This window comes from Rhea pennata, chromosome Z (genome assembly GCF_028389875.1).
Source record: "Rhea pennata isolate bPtePen1 chromosome Z, bPtePen1.pri, whole genome shotgun sequence".
NCBI lineage: Eukaryota > Metazoa > Chordata > Aves > Rheiformes > Rheidae > Rhea > Rhea pennata.
The window spans coordinates 63201083-63216139 of record NC_084702.1 but is presented as its reverse complement, the minus strand read 5'-3'; the positions used below and the strand labels follow the sequence as shown (position 1 = coordinate 63216139).

The following is a 15057-nucleotide window of genomic DNA, read 5'->3' as shown; positions in this document are numbered from 1 at the left end:
GACTTCAAGTGAAGGCTGAACTACCACTACTGTGGGGGGAGATGAAAGGTGAGCTTCTACCCGGTTGTGGACAGTGGTATCCTCTAAGGGACTGTCTGAGGACTCAGCAGATTGGGACATAACCTCCAAACTGGCAGTGAAGTACAGCTGAGCTGTGAGGAAAGCAGTTCCGTGAAAGCCAGACAAGTTATTTGAAATAATTCTTGATCCAAAATTGATTTTTTGGGGGGAGGGGGGCCAAAGAAATGTTCCTGAAATTATAGTGCATCTCATACCATTTCTCATGGAAATAAGTCCTTGAGTTTAGGTTTTTTTTTTTTTTTTTAATGATATTTAGGGAATGAAGTCTGATTATATTTTAAGCTGGTTTTGATTAAAATGTATTTTCATTTTTTCAGTTGTATGCTACACTGAAAAAGGTCAGCAGTTACAATCACACAAAATATCAACTCATCAGCTGACTTTAGTAAATCAATGTTTTAGTTACACAGTGTCAATGGTTTACTTAGGTGTTGCTAGATAACTGTATTTTTGATATCTTGAGGTTGTGTTCTTACAGTCAAGTAAATCAAAAAGTTCCTGTGTAGAAGGTATGTAATTCAAATGTGTAAAGGTATTCATCTACTTCAATTCTTCCAACTTTTAATGCTTTTAAAACCCTTTCTTGGTATTCAGTGCATGGATATAGGTCAAATTATTTCGATCCAACCACAATATGCCAAATTCTCTCCCTTTGCAGCAGTTACAAGCCATGGTCCAGGGTGTATGCTTTCTAACAGTGTCCTTAGGGCTAACAGAGCACCCAGCACAACAGTACTCTGCTTTAACATATCTTGGCACTGTTGAACTGTTGTCAACACAGCAAAAATAAACAGGCAGATTTTAAGGGGGGGGGAACAAAGGGGGAGGACAATGCATTACCAAACATTTTTAGTTTAGTTCAATTTGAATTTAAATGTGCATTGAAAGAGGATAATGTTGTTTAGTGTATTTTGCAAGTAGGGTCTTTATAAGTCAAATTAAAGCCTAGATCCCAGTATTGTGATCATATAATTCAGTGGGAGTATATAAAGCTGCATCTCTCTGTCTAAATACAGGTATACATATAGGTATACATCTCTCTGTATAGGTACCCATCATTGGTACTGTGATAGGTACCTATATCTGGGAGCGCTCAAAAATGATAATTACTTTCCTGTTCCCTCCATTCCTGTTGGAAAGAGACAAGTTTCTATTCATTACTCTTGTCAGAGCACTGCTGGAGCAAGTCTGGACACAGAAAGCCACATTCAGCTCTGAATGCTATAAGAGATCACTTACTCTTTTCCTTTTACCAGCTACGTCTGTGGTCCAGTTTGATTCCATCTCATCCTTGTGGGTCAGGATCCTCCATAAGTGGGCTGAAGTTTCCTTCTTCCACTGGAAAGCAGCTTTCTTGGGAGGCTGTGATTGCAGATGGAGAAACAGCATCTTGGGTAATGAAGAGTATTTCTAACTGGGCGTTGTAAATCAGGACAAGGACAATGAATGAGCTACATGTTCAGTGGAATTCCTGTGTGGGGAGATATCAGTGATCTTTGTTCTAGGATATTTGTTTGCTACATGTTGATTAAGTGAATCATTCCCAAAATTGCACTGACTGAGCCTGACATTACAGATGATGGTCTGGATACGGGATTTCCTGCTTTTTTTGCCTTTTGACAGTAGGCTTGTTGGATTTTCATAGGCAGGGTGTAATCTGGCAGGTCCCAGGGCTGCAGTCTGGTGTAAATACAGACAGGAGCAACTGTACATGGATAAGGTTGTGAAAAAGGATTCATCAGTTTTTCTGTTAGTCCCCTGTCAGAGAAAAATGCGATGCTTTTGAGGCTTTCATGTTTTAAATTTTGAAAACCTATGATAATATAAATCAAAACAGAACAAAGCAGTTTTACTATTTGAGTTCAGTCTTTCTTTGCGTTTTTTAAGTGTTTATATTTCATCCAGGAAGAAAAGCGCATACAGGTGAGATGAACTTTACTTATTTGATAACTCTACACATGCCAGAAGCTGCAATTTAAATTTCATCATTTTGATCGAGTGTCCTTCCTTTGTTTGACACTTGTTCAAATGCATTCGTAAGCTCTCAGAATTATGTTGTAACTATTGCTTGAAAATCGTGTAACAATATACTGAGGTGTGTCTTCGGTACAATAAACAGGTTAATCTGGCTAAATCTTTCATTAATATGCAAGTAGTTTATGGCTGCAATACTTTTTATTGCTTTATTTAAACAGCTCTTTGCTCCTTGCAATAAATTGCAAGGACTATTTTAGGACTAAGGCTTAATTTTAACATGATAAATATCTCTTCTTACAGTAAATAATGTTGTCTTATATAAGTTTAATGATTATTAATATAGCTTAGCAAATCTGCCTGTTGCTACAGCTCAGTTACCTATCGCAACTGCTCAAAGTATCGCGACAATAGTAGGAACTGACTAGTTTCCTGTGTGCTCTCCATCTGAGCTAAAAGAACGTGATTCAAAGGGAGTAAAATTACTAACTTGTGGTGTATTTGTCACTAGTATAGTAGACAACTGAGTATCTGCGAGCATTTTTTTTTTCCTAAAGGAGTTATGATTCACTATATTATTTGAGTAAAATCCAGTGAAAAGCAATCGCACATATAGAGTCTACAATATTTCACAGGACCTGCTGAACAAATACATATAGATAACAACCCTTTTAATTCTGGCTTTTACAAAAACAAGCAATGTTTTCAGCCAGCTTTTCTCCGATGACGTAGTCATGTGCTTAATGCTTTTTTCTAAATCCAGATTGTGTAAGAGTTCATACAAAAGTAACAGCATAGTATTTATAAATACTTTCTGCAGGTTCACAGTTCTTCCTGTAGGTGTTGACTTTGGCCTTGACCCGGTATACCAAAATGAGATGTAAAAAGATTTAATTTTGAAGATGTTGAATCCATTGCTGTTAGGGAGTTCTACTTACGGCAAATATTTAATGTAAAACAAATACTTAGCTGCAGGTCTTGATTCCACCTGCTCTAAGATTTATTCAAATTTAAAAGGGATTTTTCTGTGTCATGTGAAGAATTGGAAATATTGTTCTATTTAATCATTTCAAAAGGCAGTACTGTACTTCAGGGGCTAAAACTAACATTATAATTGTACACTGCCCCCATTTTAATGCTGCACAGTCCATAACAAAAACACTAAAAGGCTTTATAGTTTGCAGCTATTACTTCCCTCATTTTTCATTTCCCTCATTTGTATTTTTTAGCAGTTGGCTTTTCTATGATGGCAGGCTTGCAAGGTGGAACAAGAGCTGAATACGGATTTACGGAGTCTAACCCAACAGAGTTGATGTCTATTTTGGGTTTCAGCATAAGATCACAAGATGAAACTAGACCAAAGAACAGGCAGAGTAGGCTAACTGAGACTAATTGTTAACACAGAGGGCCTGAAAGTCTATAAATAAAGGGGAAAAACTTTCTTACAAAATTTCCACAATGATTGGCAAATAAAACACATTATGAAATCTTTTGGTGATAGTATAAAGCCAGTTGTCCCGTATCCTCCATTCAGAAAACATCGTTGATTTTACGTGGCACTTTTGATTCTATAGGGCACCTTTCTGATATTGTGTTATCACACCTAACCATAACCTTCCTAGAGGCTTTGGGGTGCAATGGACCCCAAGGTTCCTGCTGAACACAATATTTATTTCTCAGCTTGTGTAAGCGCTAGCTCCCCATCTTGGGAGGTGTGAAGGCACATGGCCTCAGCAAGTCCCGTTCATAGCTACGATGACCTGTCTTCACACCTTCCCCTTTACAGAGCCCCCTTAGCTCAGAAACAAGATTGTCCTAATACTGCGAGGTTTTGATCTTCTTCCAACTGTAAGCAGCTTTTGTTTCCATCTGCCCACAGCTGCTCTAGGGCTTCTGATGATGCAGCCCAAAAGATATGATGATAATTATAATATTAGCTTTGCAGTTTCATAGGTTGTCTACTCCCACATGCTATGTTAATGTTCTTTAAAATGTGCATTAAATAAGCAGTTGATGCAGCAGAATTTAGGCTGGGTCAGGTGCCTGTTAGCTTGTCCCACTACCCTCATTCATGGATATTCCTCCTCTCCAAATTGCACCATACTCATTAAGGGGAAAAAAATGGTAAAAGGCGGGGAAAGGGGTATTTTGAGATAGCTGCTTCATAAAAAGTCTTCTACTCTCTCTATTTTCTGCTCTACGTACTCACATTAATATCTAGTGAAGCTAAACTGAAAGGCCAGAGGAGGTTTCCAGCTGTCTTGCCCTTATAACCTTCTCTATAGCCCCTTTTCTCCTGGCAGTGTAACAGCCAAGGGTACTTTTTCACATGTAAGGCAAGTTCAGACAGATTTCTCCCAGAAGAGATGTTTTCTGTAAAACAATCCAACTTCTGATGGGTTATTAACTCATCTTCAAGCATTTTTAGTAATGCTGCTGAAGAAAAAAAATGATGCAGATTCTGGCCAACATGTCGTGTTTTTCACCTATGCTATTCACTATAAAACCTACAATTTGATTTGCAATATGCTTTCTCCTCTTCCTCACACCCCTCTCCTTTCCTCTATCTATATCTAGATATATATCCAGAGCCAAAGCATGCCCAGGGCACAGGAAAGAGACAATAAATTGTTATGAAAAGCCTGAAACAGTTTGCAGGAAATCAGGATTCTGTCTGTCATTCTGTCATAAACATATTAGGTGACATGTCAAATCATGTTACGCTTCTGTGCCTCAGTTTTCCACCTATACCCAGAGGATAAGGAGGTCGCCTTACCCCCTCATAGCACTCCTATTTATTTGGAGTCAAATAGGCTCTGGACTAGCTTTTACTCCGTGCATGTGCTGGGCACCATGGCATCGAGGCGCAGCCCAGCTTACAAGAACGGCAGCCTCCTTAGGTTAAAGAGGAGAGTCCGGAGCTGGTCTCCCTCGGCCCTGCTGCAAATGGGAGCTCACCTGATGTCTGGGGCAATCCAGCTCTCACCACAAAGCCCCAAGCTGTGACTGTCATCATTTACACCACAAAATGCTGAAAAAGTGCTGCATTTTAACCTGCTGAAGCAGCTGTGCACATGACAAAAAGGCATGAAAGATAGGGAAATTCTACTATGGACTACAGAGGAGAGTGTAATAACTTTTAGTAGCGTGTATTTTCCTTAAATGCTTCCAAATTTGGTCAACCCCATGCTTGAGCTTGTGCTCCTCCAGGTGGGGAAGCTCTTTGCTGAGTCGAAGCATCAGTCATTGCAGTAACATTTTCCTGGGCTGAGAAGAGGGGAGTGAAAAATCACACCGTGCCAGCAGTATAGTCTCAGCATCACCCTCGTGTGCCAGCAGTGCAGCCCCCCTCTCTGAAACTCCTAGTAGTCCATACAGGGGAGTTCATGGAGCCTGGTACAAAGGCTAATGCTGGATGAAACTCTGAAGTATCTATTGGGGTGGGCTTTAGCCAAATACAAATATGAAACTCAATACAGGAGTCACTGTCTGAAATTGTAGGACCTATTCTGTAGAAGAGATCAGACCATGTAATGTAAAGATCTTCCTTATGCTTAGTATCTGTCAGTCTATGATAGGGAGATATGCAGTGGTGGAAGTCTGATATGTACAGTGCAAATGTATAGACCATTGCAGTAACTGTTTATTGGGTGAAAAAGAGAATGAGTCTCAGAATTTCTAGCTACTCCATTTTTACAAGTGATTTCTGTTTATAACTGTATTGCTCACATCAGGTCCAAATAAGTAATCCTTCTGCTTCACCAATAGCAATCACTCCATGTGAGTAAACCTGAAGACATTTATTAATTTTGATTTTTCTTAGTATTTTGTTGAAGAGTATAAAGTAAATAGTGAAAAGAAATAGCCATTTGCTATCAGAGTTTGAACAGGTGTTAGCTGCATGGCAGACTTTAAGGCTGTTTCTCGTACACCTATGAAAAAGTTGTGCCAAAGCAAACTACAGCCTCTTTGGACCTCACTAACTTTAGCTGCTTGATAAGACTGTACAATGCAAAATGTAAATAAAGGCCACTGACCAGAAGTAAGTCAATGTTTAGAAAAGATGAAGAGGGCTGCTGCTGTCATATAAAACTGTCCGTAAAATATTTGTCTTTTCCTTGAAGTTAGACATAGGTGTAATTTTCTTTATAAAAATACTCAAGAAAACAAAGGAAGAAAACTCAGCAAAAGTCCCTTTCTCTGCAATCACTGAATAGAGGAACCAAAACCTGTAGCAGCGCTTTGCTGCTACTGCCGTCACAGCGTGGCTGTGCCACACTGCGGCTTGCAGCCGGCGACAGGCGCCCGGCGGCAGAGCCTGCCTGCTGCCCGACCTGCGGGGGCCGCGGCAAACCAGCGGACTACTTCTGCAGGACGTAGCTTCAGGTGCGTGGAAGTGGTAGGAAGCTGGGTGCTTCAAAAATGATGGTCAGTCTAATTAAATGTCCCTAAATGGATGTCTTTGCTTGCATACAAGTTCATATGAATACCAAAGAAGGTGCATTTTTATTACAAATGTGAAAAGTGGCTAAGTTTCATGAACATAAAATATTTTCTCTTTCTGATGTATTGAATGACCTAGCATCCCCTGCAGGAGAAAGCCATGCCTAAAGATGGCTTTGGACACTGTCTTTAGACTAGGAAATAGTACATATTTCCAGGAAAAGGGACTGAGAAAGCCTCAAGTTTTGCCAATTGTCCTATGCCTTTTCTAAATACACCTACCCAGATCCTTTTTTTCCCTCGCCATCTTGAGGAAACACACACATACATTTACTGAAAGAAAGTCTGTCTCTCTAGTATTTCTTCTTAGTCATGCTATATCTTGAGGTCTGGTCTCATGCTTTCATTTACATGTAAAGATTCTTTCTACCCAGTGAAAAATGTAAGTGTCTAAAACAAGGCTCATGTGGAACTGAGGTGTTCATGTTTGAAATACACTAAACCCTTTCCCTGGCACCTCTCAAATTAAAGGATATTTCTGTTTCACCTCAAAGTGTCCCAGTTCTGCATGCCAGAGGGGTCTGGTCCCTGCTGCTGCCAGTGCCTCCTGGACAGCAAAACTTTCCCTCCCCAGGGGCAAGGAAAGGCAGTGGAGGCTTTCCCATCTGTGTAGCACCAACGACAGGATCTGGCCTCATAAAAATGCCATTGCAAATACTTTATTTTAAAAACATCTCTATGCAGTTGCTGTCTTGCCATCCCTCACACACCATGTCATCCCCAGGCCAAACACTTTTCTTACTTATTCCTAGCTAACCATGAAGTGCCTGAGGTGGGTACACTTCTGCCCTGGGCTGGCCAGTTCCCTTAATGCCTTGCGTGGACCACACGCCAGCAGTGTGTCTGAGGAAATCACAGTGAACATAAACCACATACCCCCATATTCCTCAGTCCGTCATGGGCTGGCTCTGCCCTATGGATTAGGGTGTATAGTTCCTGACCCATAAACCAGGCACAGAGCTGGATCTGTTTGGACGCTTGGAGACTTCCTAGGCATACGCAAAGCTTCCTGAGGTACAGGGTCCTGGCGGTGGTGGAGGACTCCCAGCTCCCCTGGGAATCAGTGGTGATGGGACAACCATGTAGCCCGGGTGTGGGGAAAGGAGCTAAGGTTCATCCTGCTTTATCCCGCTGCCTCCTGCCTGATGGAAACACAAAGAGCCCTGGGAGCTCTTTCAGGCTTTTCTTTGATGAAAGCAGTCATTGAGCTGCTTTAATCTGTGCAAGAGATTTGTCTGCTTTTTATGAAGATCCTGCATGGATCAGAACAGGAAAAGGACAGATACAATTTTACAGTACACATTTATAATTTAAAATATATGTATATAGTCTAATACTATAAACATACAGTGTTACATACCAAATAACCTTTCATTTTACCAGGTATGTGTCTATGTGGCTTACGAGTCTCAGTGAGAAACAGCTTGGTCTGATTAGGCGATTAATCAGCCTCTCCAATTAATAAGGATGAGGGGAAGGAGAGGGGAGAAGGACATCTGTGATCATTTTCTATTACTTTTCGATCACAACTGAAAGCTAATCAATAGTAACACTGTGAATAACAGTAATAAGTGGAAATTTTTAAACAGGCCATCTGCAAAAGTAAGTAGATAAAAGTGTGTAGTTCTAGAAAGATTTGAAGTAGCAGCAAAAACACTAGTGATAATCCAACAAGGTGATGATTTTATTGTTGCACCATACCAGAACTTTACAGTTTTCATAGGTCACTTTGTAATTCTCATAAGCATATGACTTCCTCAGAAATAAAGTTATGCACACTGTACATTCTGTGTTTAACTTCATGGCACATGTGGAGAAGAACTGTAGGTATTCATACAAGTTGCCTTAGTTACCAGTTTATTCCCTGCTGAATTCAGTACAGCCTGGGAGGTTTTGCTCTCCTGCCCATCGCAGGACCAGAGCTTTAACAGGGCACTTCTGCCCAGATGGCAAAGGCCCTCTCCTGGAAAACGAGGGGCTCTGGAGCTGAGCCAGGGCTGAGCCATCGACATCCCAGGCAGTGCTTCAGCACTCTCCTGATGGAAAATGTCTCTGTCTTCATTTGTTTGTGTGCCACAAAAAAGAAACTTTGGGTATCTGAAGTGTGGTATCAGTGGCTCAGCTTTCAAAACAGCAGGTGCAAGTGAAATATAGCCATTCAGAACATTTTATGGTGCCTTCATACTTCTCTTTACTTGAAATATCATTGAATATTAACAGCAGCATGATTGAAGTTCTCTGCTTGAGCACATCAAGCAAGGTAAACTGTGTAGATGCTCAGCTTTTGCTGTTTTTGCACCAACAAAAGCAAATATGCATACCTGATGCAAAACACTGTTTACATTAGATCAGTACAGATAAATTACAGTCTTAAGGACTATCTAATCATCACACAGAGTGCAAGAACACACCTACAGCTGCACACACAAGCGACAGCAAGTGCAGTTTTGTAGACCTGGGTTCAGTATTCCGTGATGGAGAAAGCGTATCGTATCACGTTTAATCTGCTTTGGGCAGCGTGTGCATCTTGACACACGCCATCCCTAAGCGCTCCCCTACGAGTTACATTTTTCTATTCGACGGAGCAAAATCTCTGGATAAAGCTGGGCAGCTTTTCACTTAAGGTACGTCCGTAGTCACGACAGTCATTAGCAAATTGCCGAAGGCGAGGCATCAACTCCGAAACCAGCGCTCTGCAGGGGAGCTCGCAGCACCCACGGCCGCGCCGCCCGGGGCTTTCGGGGCTGGAAGCAGACGTCCCGGCCGGTTTGCAGTGCGCGCGCACCCGCGCATCGCCTCCCCGCCAGCCTCCCGGGGCAGAAGGAGCCCGTTTGCGGCGGGGAGCGCGGCGCTCAGCGCGGCACCCAGCGGAAGCGGTACGCGCCGGCGGCCGTGCGCAGGCTGAAGGCGCTGCCCTGCGGGAAGGCGAGCGTGCGGATGGCGCCCGCCTGCCCCAGCGCCGCACGCAGGCAGCCGCCCGCCTCCGGCGCCCCGACGCCAGGCTGCGGGGCGCTGCGCAGCGCCGGCGCCCGCCGCGCCCGCTTGGGCTGCGGGCCGCCGCCGAGGCTGCACAGGGCGGCGCGGCACCGCTCCGACACCTCCCGCAGCATGGTGCCCACGGCGGCGGCCGCAGGAGGAGGAGGAGGAGGAAGAGGAGGAGGAGGAAGGGCCGCCCCGTCGGGGCACTGCGGCTGCATCAGCTTCTGCCGGTGAGAGACGGCGCCACGTCTGCTCTGTCCTCTCCCGGCCTGGCCAGTCCCACCCCGTGCTGCCCTGGCCCATCCTGTCCTGGCCCATGCTGCCCACTCTGCCCCGCATTGTCCCGTCCTATCCCGTCCCATCCCATCTCGTGTCCCGTCCCGTCCCATCCCATCCCGTCCCATCCCATCTCGTGTCCCGTCCCGTCCCATCTCGCACTGCCTGCGCGGCACTGCCTGCCATGCGCCACCCCATCCCGCACCGCTTGGCACTGCCCCTCCTGCTCACCCCACCTCACGCCATCCTGCACCCCCCTGTCCTACACGGCCCCTTCTGCCCGCCCCATCCCACCTCACACAGCACCCCCCATCTGCCCCCCCGCTACGCCACCCCGTCCCACCCTGCTGTGCACCTCCATGCATGCCCACATTGCCCCATCCCCTACCACCCTGCCCCACCCCACCGTCCCACCCGTCCCTGCCCCGTCCGGCACAGAGGGGCCACCCAGGCCGTGGAGCTGTGGGGCAGCCAGGTCGGGTGGCAGCACTCACGTCAAGCACAGCGGCCAGCTGCCTGGCCTGGCTTGCCAGCTCCTTCAGCTGCACATTGCTCTCCCTCAGCGACGTGAGCTCTTCCTGCCTCTGCATGAGGGTCTCCTGAAGCTGTGAAGAACCAGAGGGACAGGGAAGTTCAGGACAGCCCCACCACCCCAGCACGGGGAGGACACTACACACCAGGGCCATGGAGCCACCACGGCAGGACGCTGAGGAGAGAAACCTGCTTTGGGTCCTGGGCAAGCACTTCTGAGTCCTTACTTGGCTGTTTTCCTCCAGGGCATCTCCCAGGGCTTTCTCCTGCTGGTCTGCCACATCCCTCCAGCAGAGCTCGGGGGAAGGCAAGCTTTGCAGGGCCAGCTGCGGCAGGGCACTGCTCTCCAGCTGCGGCAGGGCACTGCTCTCCAGCTGCAGGCCACAGGGGCTGAAGGCCACATCCTCACCAAGTGAGAAATCAAAGTCAGAAGAGTCCAGCGGCGGTGGCATTAAGGTGGCTGCGTCTAGAAGGAAAACCCACAAACATTAGTGGAGAAAAGGTTCCCACATCCTCTGTTCCTCCCTGCTATAACACACCATCTCTCTACCAAGCACCTCCCAGGCGTTATGTCCAGGCATGCTTTTACTCTGCCACGGCAGCTGCGTGCCCTAAACCTGTGTGAAGCTATCTCCTTGGTTTGTTGCAGAGGGGAGAGACATAAAGAGCTATGTGTCAGCCCCAGCAGATGGAGGGGGTGAACTGTCACGTGGACTGTGCCAGGGTTAAGCAAGCATACAGGTGAATGGGTATCCAAAACCCCCCAAACAAAACAGAAAAAGCATGGCAGATGACCGAACGTGGCACCTGCACACAGTAGGAACAGGCATGTTCTGCTCACATAAGGAAAAACATACTTGCCAGATATAAAATCATCCACAGCATCTCTGAACTCCTGAAAATCAAAGTCCGGTTCATCCTGCGAGCAGTAACCCTGGAAGAGGCGGGTGAAACGTGCCTGTGAGCAGGGCCCAGGGCTCAGACCTGCACGGCCCCCGCACCGTGGCTTGGCCCAGGTTGGATGTGGCTGGACACAGCAGGCTGCCCGTGGCCTGTGCCGCTCTCAGCCTCGGCCTGGGCCGCCGTTCCCAGGGCCGCGGGGAGCCGACGTGACTGCTGCCTGCGCTGCCCTCACTGCCCCTTGGACACCCCGGGGCTGCCGCCGGCGGGCAGCGTGAGCCGCCTGCGGGCCTGCCCTGGGTCACGGCTTCGGAAACGCCTCTCGCCCCGTGCAGCGGGGCAGCTCCCCGCAGCAGCACTGGAGCAGCGCACGGCGCTGGGAACCAGCTCTCGGGGCAGCGCGCGACAAACGCGTCAGCACGAGGGAGAAGATCCTGCCTGCTGGGATGGGGATGGACGCGCAGCTTGCGCACGGAGCGCGGCAGCTTCCCCGCGCTCTGCCCCGCCAGCGCAGGCCGCCTCCACCGGGCCCTGGGACACCAGCCGTGCCCATTTCACGGGTGGCCGGTCGGGGGCTCAGCCCCCACCGGGAGCCCCGTGCGGGGCTGCTCCCCCGCGGCGGCGCTGCCCGACGGGGCGTCCGAGCCCCGCTCCCGCTCCCGCTCCCGCCCCGCCGCGGGGTTACCTGGTGCGCGGCTCCGGCGCCGCCCGGGGGGACGGAGGTGCTGCCCGCCAAATCCTGCCGGTCGCCGGGGCCCAGCGCTGGGGCGCGGGGCGGGCAGGAAGGCCAAGGACAGAGGGAGGTGAGGGGCCGGCGGCGCGGAGCCCGCTGCGACCCGCCGCGGCAGAACTCACCGGGGGCGGCGGCGGGGGGCGGCGGGGGGCGCGGGGCGGCGGGGCCGGCGCCGCGGGGCCGCGGCCGGGCCGGGGGCGAGCGGGGGCCCGGCGCCGCCGGGGGTGGGCCCGGCGCCCCGCCGCCGCCGCCGCCCGGGGGGTCCCCGCCGGCCCGGGACGGCTTCTTGGCGAGGCGGGCGGGCAGGGGCTGCACCGTGTTGGGGCAGATGCTGCCGAAGGCCCTGCGGCCGCCCCGCTGCATGGTGCCGCCTCGCCCCGCGGCTGCGGCGGGCGCCCCGGCCCCGCGCTCCCCGCTCCGCGCTCGGCGCCGCCCCGCGGGCGCGGGCGGGCCGCGGGCGCGCAGCGGGGCGAGCCCGGGACAGCGGGCGGGAGCGGGCGGGCAGCCGCGGGCTGCTGCCCGCCTCCCCTGCGCCGAGGCGCGGAAACGCCGCCCGCGCCCGCGCCCGCGGGGCCGCGCTGCTGGGACGGCCACGGCCCGAGACCCGGGAAAAGCCTCTGCCGGCGGGGGAAGGGCCCGCTCCCGCCCGGCGGGAGGCCGGCGGCCGCCCGGGCTGCGCGCCGCGGCGCCCCGTCGGGCAGCGCCCCGCCGGCTGCGCTTTGAAGCCGGCGCTCGGGCTTGATGTTTCCAAGGCTTTTTGTGCCTTAGGGAAGTGTATCTACCAAATGCTAGGCTTAGGGGGCATCAAAAGCATAAGGTGAGGGCAAAAAAAAGGCGGGGGAACAGTCCGTGGCATCTTGGCTTAGCTGAGCCGCACACGGGGAAGGGCCCTTCCCGCTGAAACCACTGCGGTGACTCGGAAAGGCTGAACGGACTGTGCTGCGTGGGCTCGTAGGCACTTTCCAACACAACAGTTTTGATCGGAGTAGATTTTCCTACATTTATTTGAATACTTAAACCTAGGTAGTGGATTGAAACCGTTTTAGTGTGCATGTCACCCATTTTGTGCTTCCTTGAAATGCATGCAGCCGGGAGGACAACTTAAAATTGTACAAGCTTTAGGTAATTTTATTCTGTTTTAATGTCACCCCTGTGCAGAGATAAAAATGTAATAAAAATGAAGAATAAATATTTTGCTATGTGATGTGTGATTCCTTTTGTCTTCCCTTGAATTTTTCTCATGCTGTGGAGCCTTTGCACTCGTGTTGTTATTTAACATTTTGTTGTGTTACATCGTGGTAGCGTTATTTATGTATTTATTTTCCCCAGAACCATTTCCAGGACAGTGCATGTCAGTTGTAAATGGAGAATGCACCATTGTGTGTAATTATTTTGTAGATATTTTAATTATTTACTGTAATTATTTTAACTGCTGAGGTCAACTCGTTGTGTGCCGATGCATCTCCTCTTGCAGATACGTACACAGCCCGCAAGCGAACAAACAAGTACAGGTGACAAGTGGGGAAGAGTTTATTAAACGCTCAGTTGGTGCTTCCACCTGTTCCAGTGCGGTTACCTTCATGAGCCATCTTCCAAATAAATAAATAATACAGTACTTGAGATTGTGCGCGTTATTTACACCCCGGGTATGAAGAGCAGTCTCTCAGCGCAACTGCCGCAGAACGGCAGCGTGCGAACGGCGATCCGACCTCGTAAGACCCGGACGACGCTCCCGCGGCGTCGGCTAAAGGCGAAACGCGCTCCGCGGAGTCCAGCGAGCGCGAACGCCGCGCGGAGCGGCCGCGCAGTCGCGGCCGCGCCGCCCGCTCTAGGGGAAGGAGGCGGCGGCGGGCGGCGCCGTCGGGGCGGCGGCGCCGTCGGGGCCGCCCGCGCCCCGCGCAGCCGCCGCGGGCAGGCAGCGCGCGTTCAGCGACACCAGGAGCCGCAGCTCGCGCATGCAGCCGCGCAGCAGCGCCTCCGGGTAGCCGCCGAGGCGCAGGTCCAGCGGGGCGCGGTGCTGCAGCAGCCGGTCGGCCAGCCCCAGGGCGCAGAGCGCCAGCAGGGACGGCGCGTACCGGGTGAAGGCGTAGTCGGCCAGGCTGAGCTCGGCGACGCCCCGCGCCAGGCTGCGGGCGTCGCGCGCCTCCGCCGCGTCCGCGCCGCGCGCGGCGATCCGCACCTGCGTGAAGTGCTCCAGGAAGAAGCTGATGGTGGGCGCCGCCAGGCTGAACTGCAGCCGCTGCAGCACGATGCACTCGAGGTTGCAGAGCTGCTGGCGGCTGAAGGCGTCGCAGCAGAGGGCCAGGAGCTCCGTCACGCGCGGCGGGTGCACCTCCACCTGCGGGGCACACCGGCGGCGCGGCCCGGGCAGCGCGGGGCGCGGGCGGCCGCGCACGGGGCGCGGCGCAACTCCGGCCCCGGCGCGGCTCGCGCAGGGCCGCCCTCGCTTTGCGCCGCGCAGAAGAACGATGCGCGAAACGCAGCCACGCCGGGGCAAAGGCCCCCGCCCCCCCCCCTCCCCCCCCGGGGCTGCCACTGCTGCCCCGCGGGCGCGGCGCGGCGGAGAGCCGGGCGGCAGCGGCGGGCCGGGGCCGGGGCCGGGGCAGTACCTGCTTGCAGGCGAGGAGGAGCGCCGTCACCCCCAGGAGCTGGAAGCAGTCGGCGGCCACGGGGGTGGTGGCGAGGAAGCGGTCGAGGATGTTGACGGCGAGGCAGAGGGTCTCGAAGGAGAGCCCGAAGTGCCGGCGCACGGGGATGAGCCAGCTGACGAGCCTGCAGCGCGCCTCCGCCGTCACCTGCGGCAGGGGCACCGGCACCAGGGGGTCAGCGGCGGCACCCCGCAGCCGCCCCCAACCCCGCCCGCCGCGGGACCCCCCACCTGCGGCTGCCGGGCCAGCGGCTCCCGCGGCTGGAAGCGGCTCTCCAGCCCCTTGCGGGAGCGGTACCAGCTCTCCCCGTAGTCGCGGAAGGCCTGCAGATCCAGCGGGCCGTCCACGCCCGCGTCCGCGTCCGTGTCCGCCGCCGCCCGCCGCTGCCGCCGCCGCTTGGCCGGGGCCCGCGGGCAGCCGCCGCCGCCCGCC

The 15057-nt window shown here is 51.7% G+C and overlaps 2 protein-coding genes across 2 annotated transcripts; both read right to left on the bottom strand.

Moving 5' to 3' along the window:
* Positions 1-9410: 9410 nt before the first annotated feature.
* Positions 9411-10796, bottom strand: MCIDAS (multiciliate differentiation and DNA synthesis associated cell cycle protein). The gene is made up of 3 exons (XM_062600505.1): positions 10572-10796; positions 10308-10418; positions 9411-9761 (listed from the first exon to the last, which is right to left on the bottom strand). The coding sequence occupies exons 1-3, from the start codon at positions 10794-10796 to the stop codon at positions 9411-9413; spliced, it is 687 nt and encodes a 228-aa protein (XP_062456489.1).
* Positions 10796-15002, bottom strand: CCNO (cyclin O; the record flags this gene model as incomplete). Its single annotated transcript, XM_062600504.1, has 4 exons — positions 10796-10810; positions 13878-14315; positions 14587-14772; positions 14856-15002. Coding segments are annotated over 4 exons (786 nt in total), but the record flags the coding sequence as incomplete, so codon positions are not given.
* Between the last annotated feature and the right edge of the window lie 55 nt (positions 15003-15057).

Bases quoted from the DNA above. Each gene is read 5' to 3' on its own strand.
- MCIDAS (XM_062600505.1), bottom strand. From the start codon at position 10,796: ATGCCACCGCCGCTGGACTCTTCTGACTTTGATTTCTCACTTGGTGAG. The intron at 10,419-10,571 runs GTAAGGACTCAG...GGTTCTTCACAG, and splicing joins CCCTGGAGGAAAACAGCCAA to CTTCAGGAGACCCTCATGCA. The intron at 9,762-10,307 runs GTGAGTGCTGCC...TCTCACCGGCAG, and splicing joins AGCTGGCCGCTGTGCTTGAC to AAGCTGATGCAGCCGCAGTG.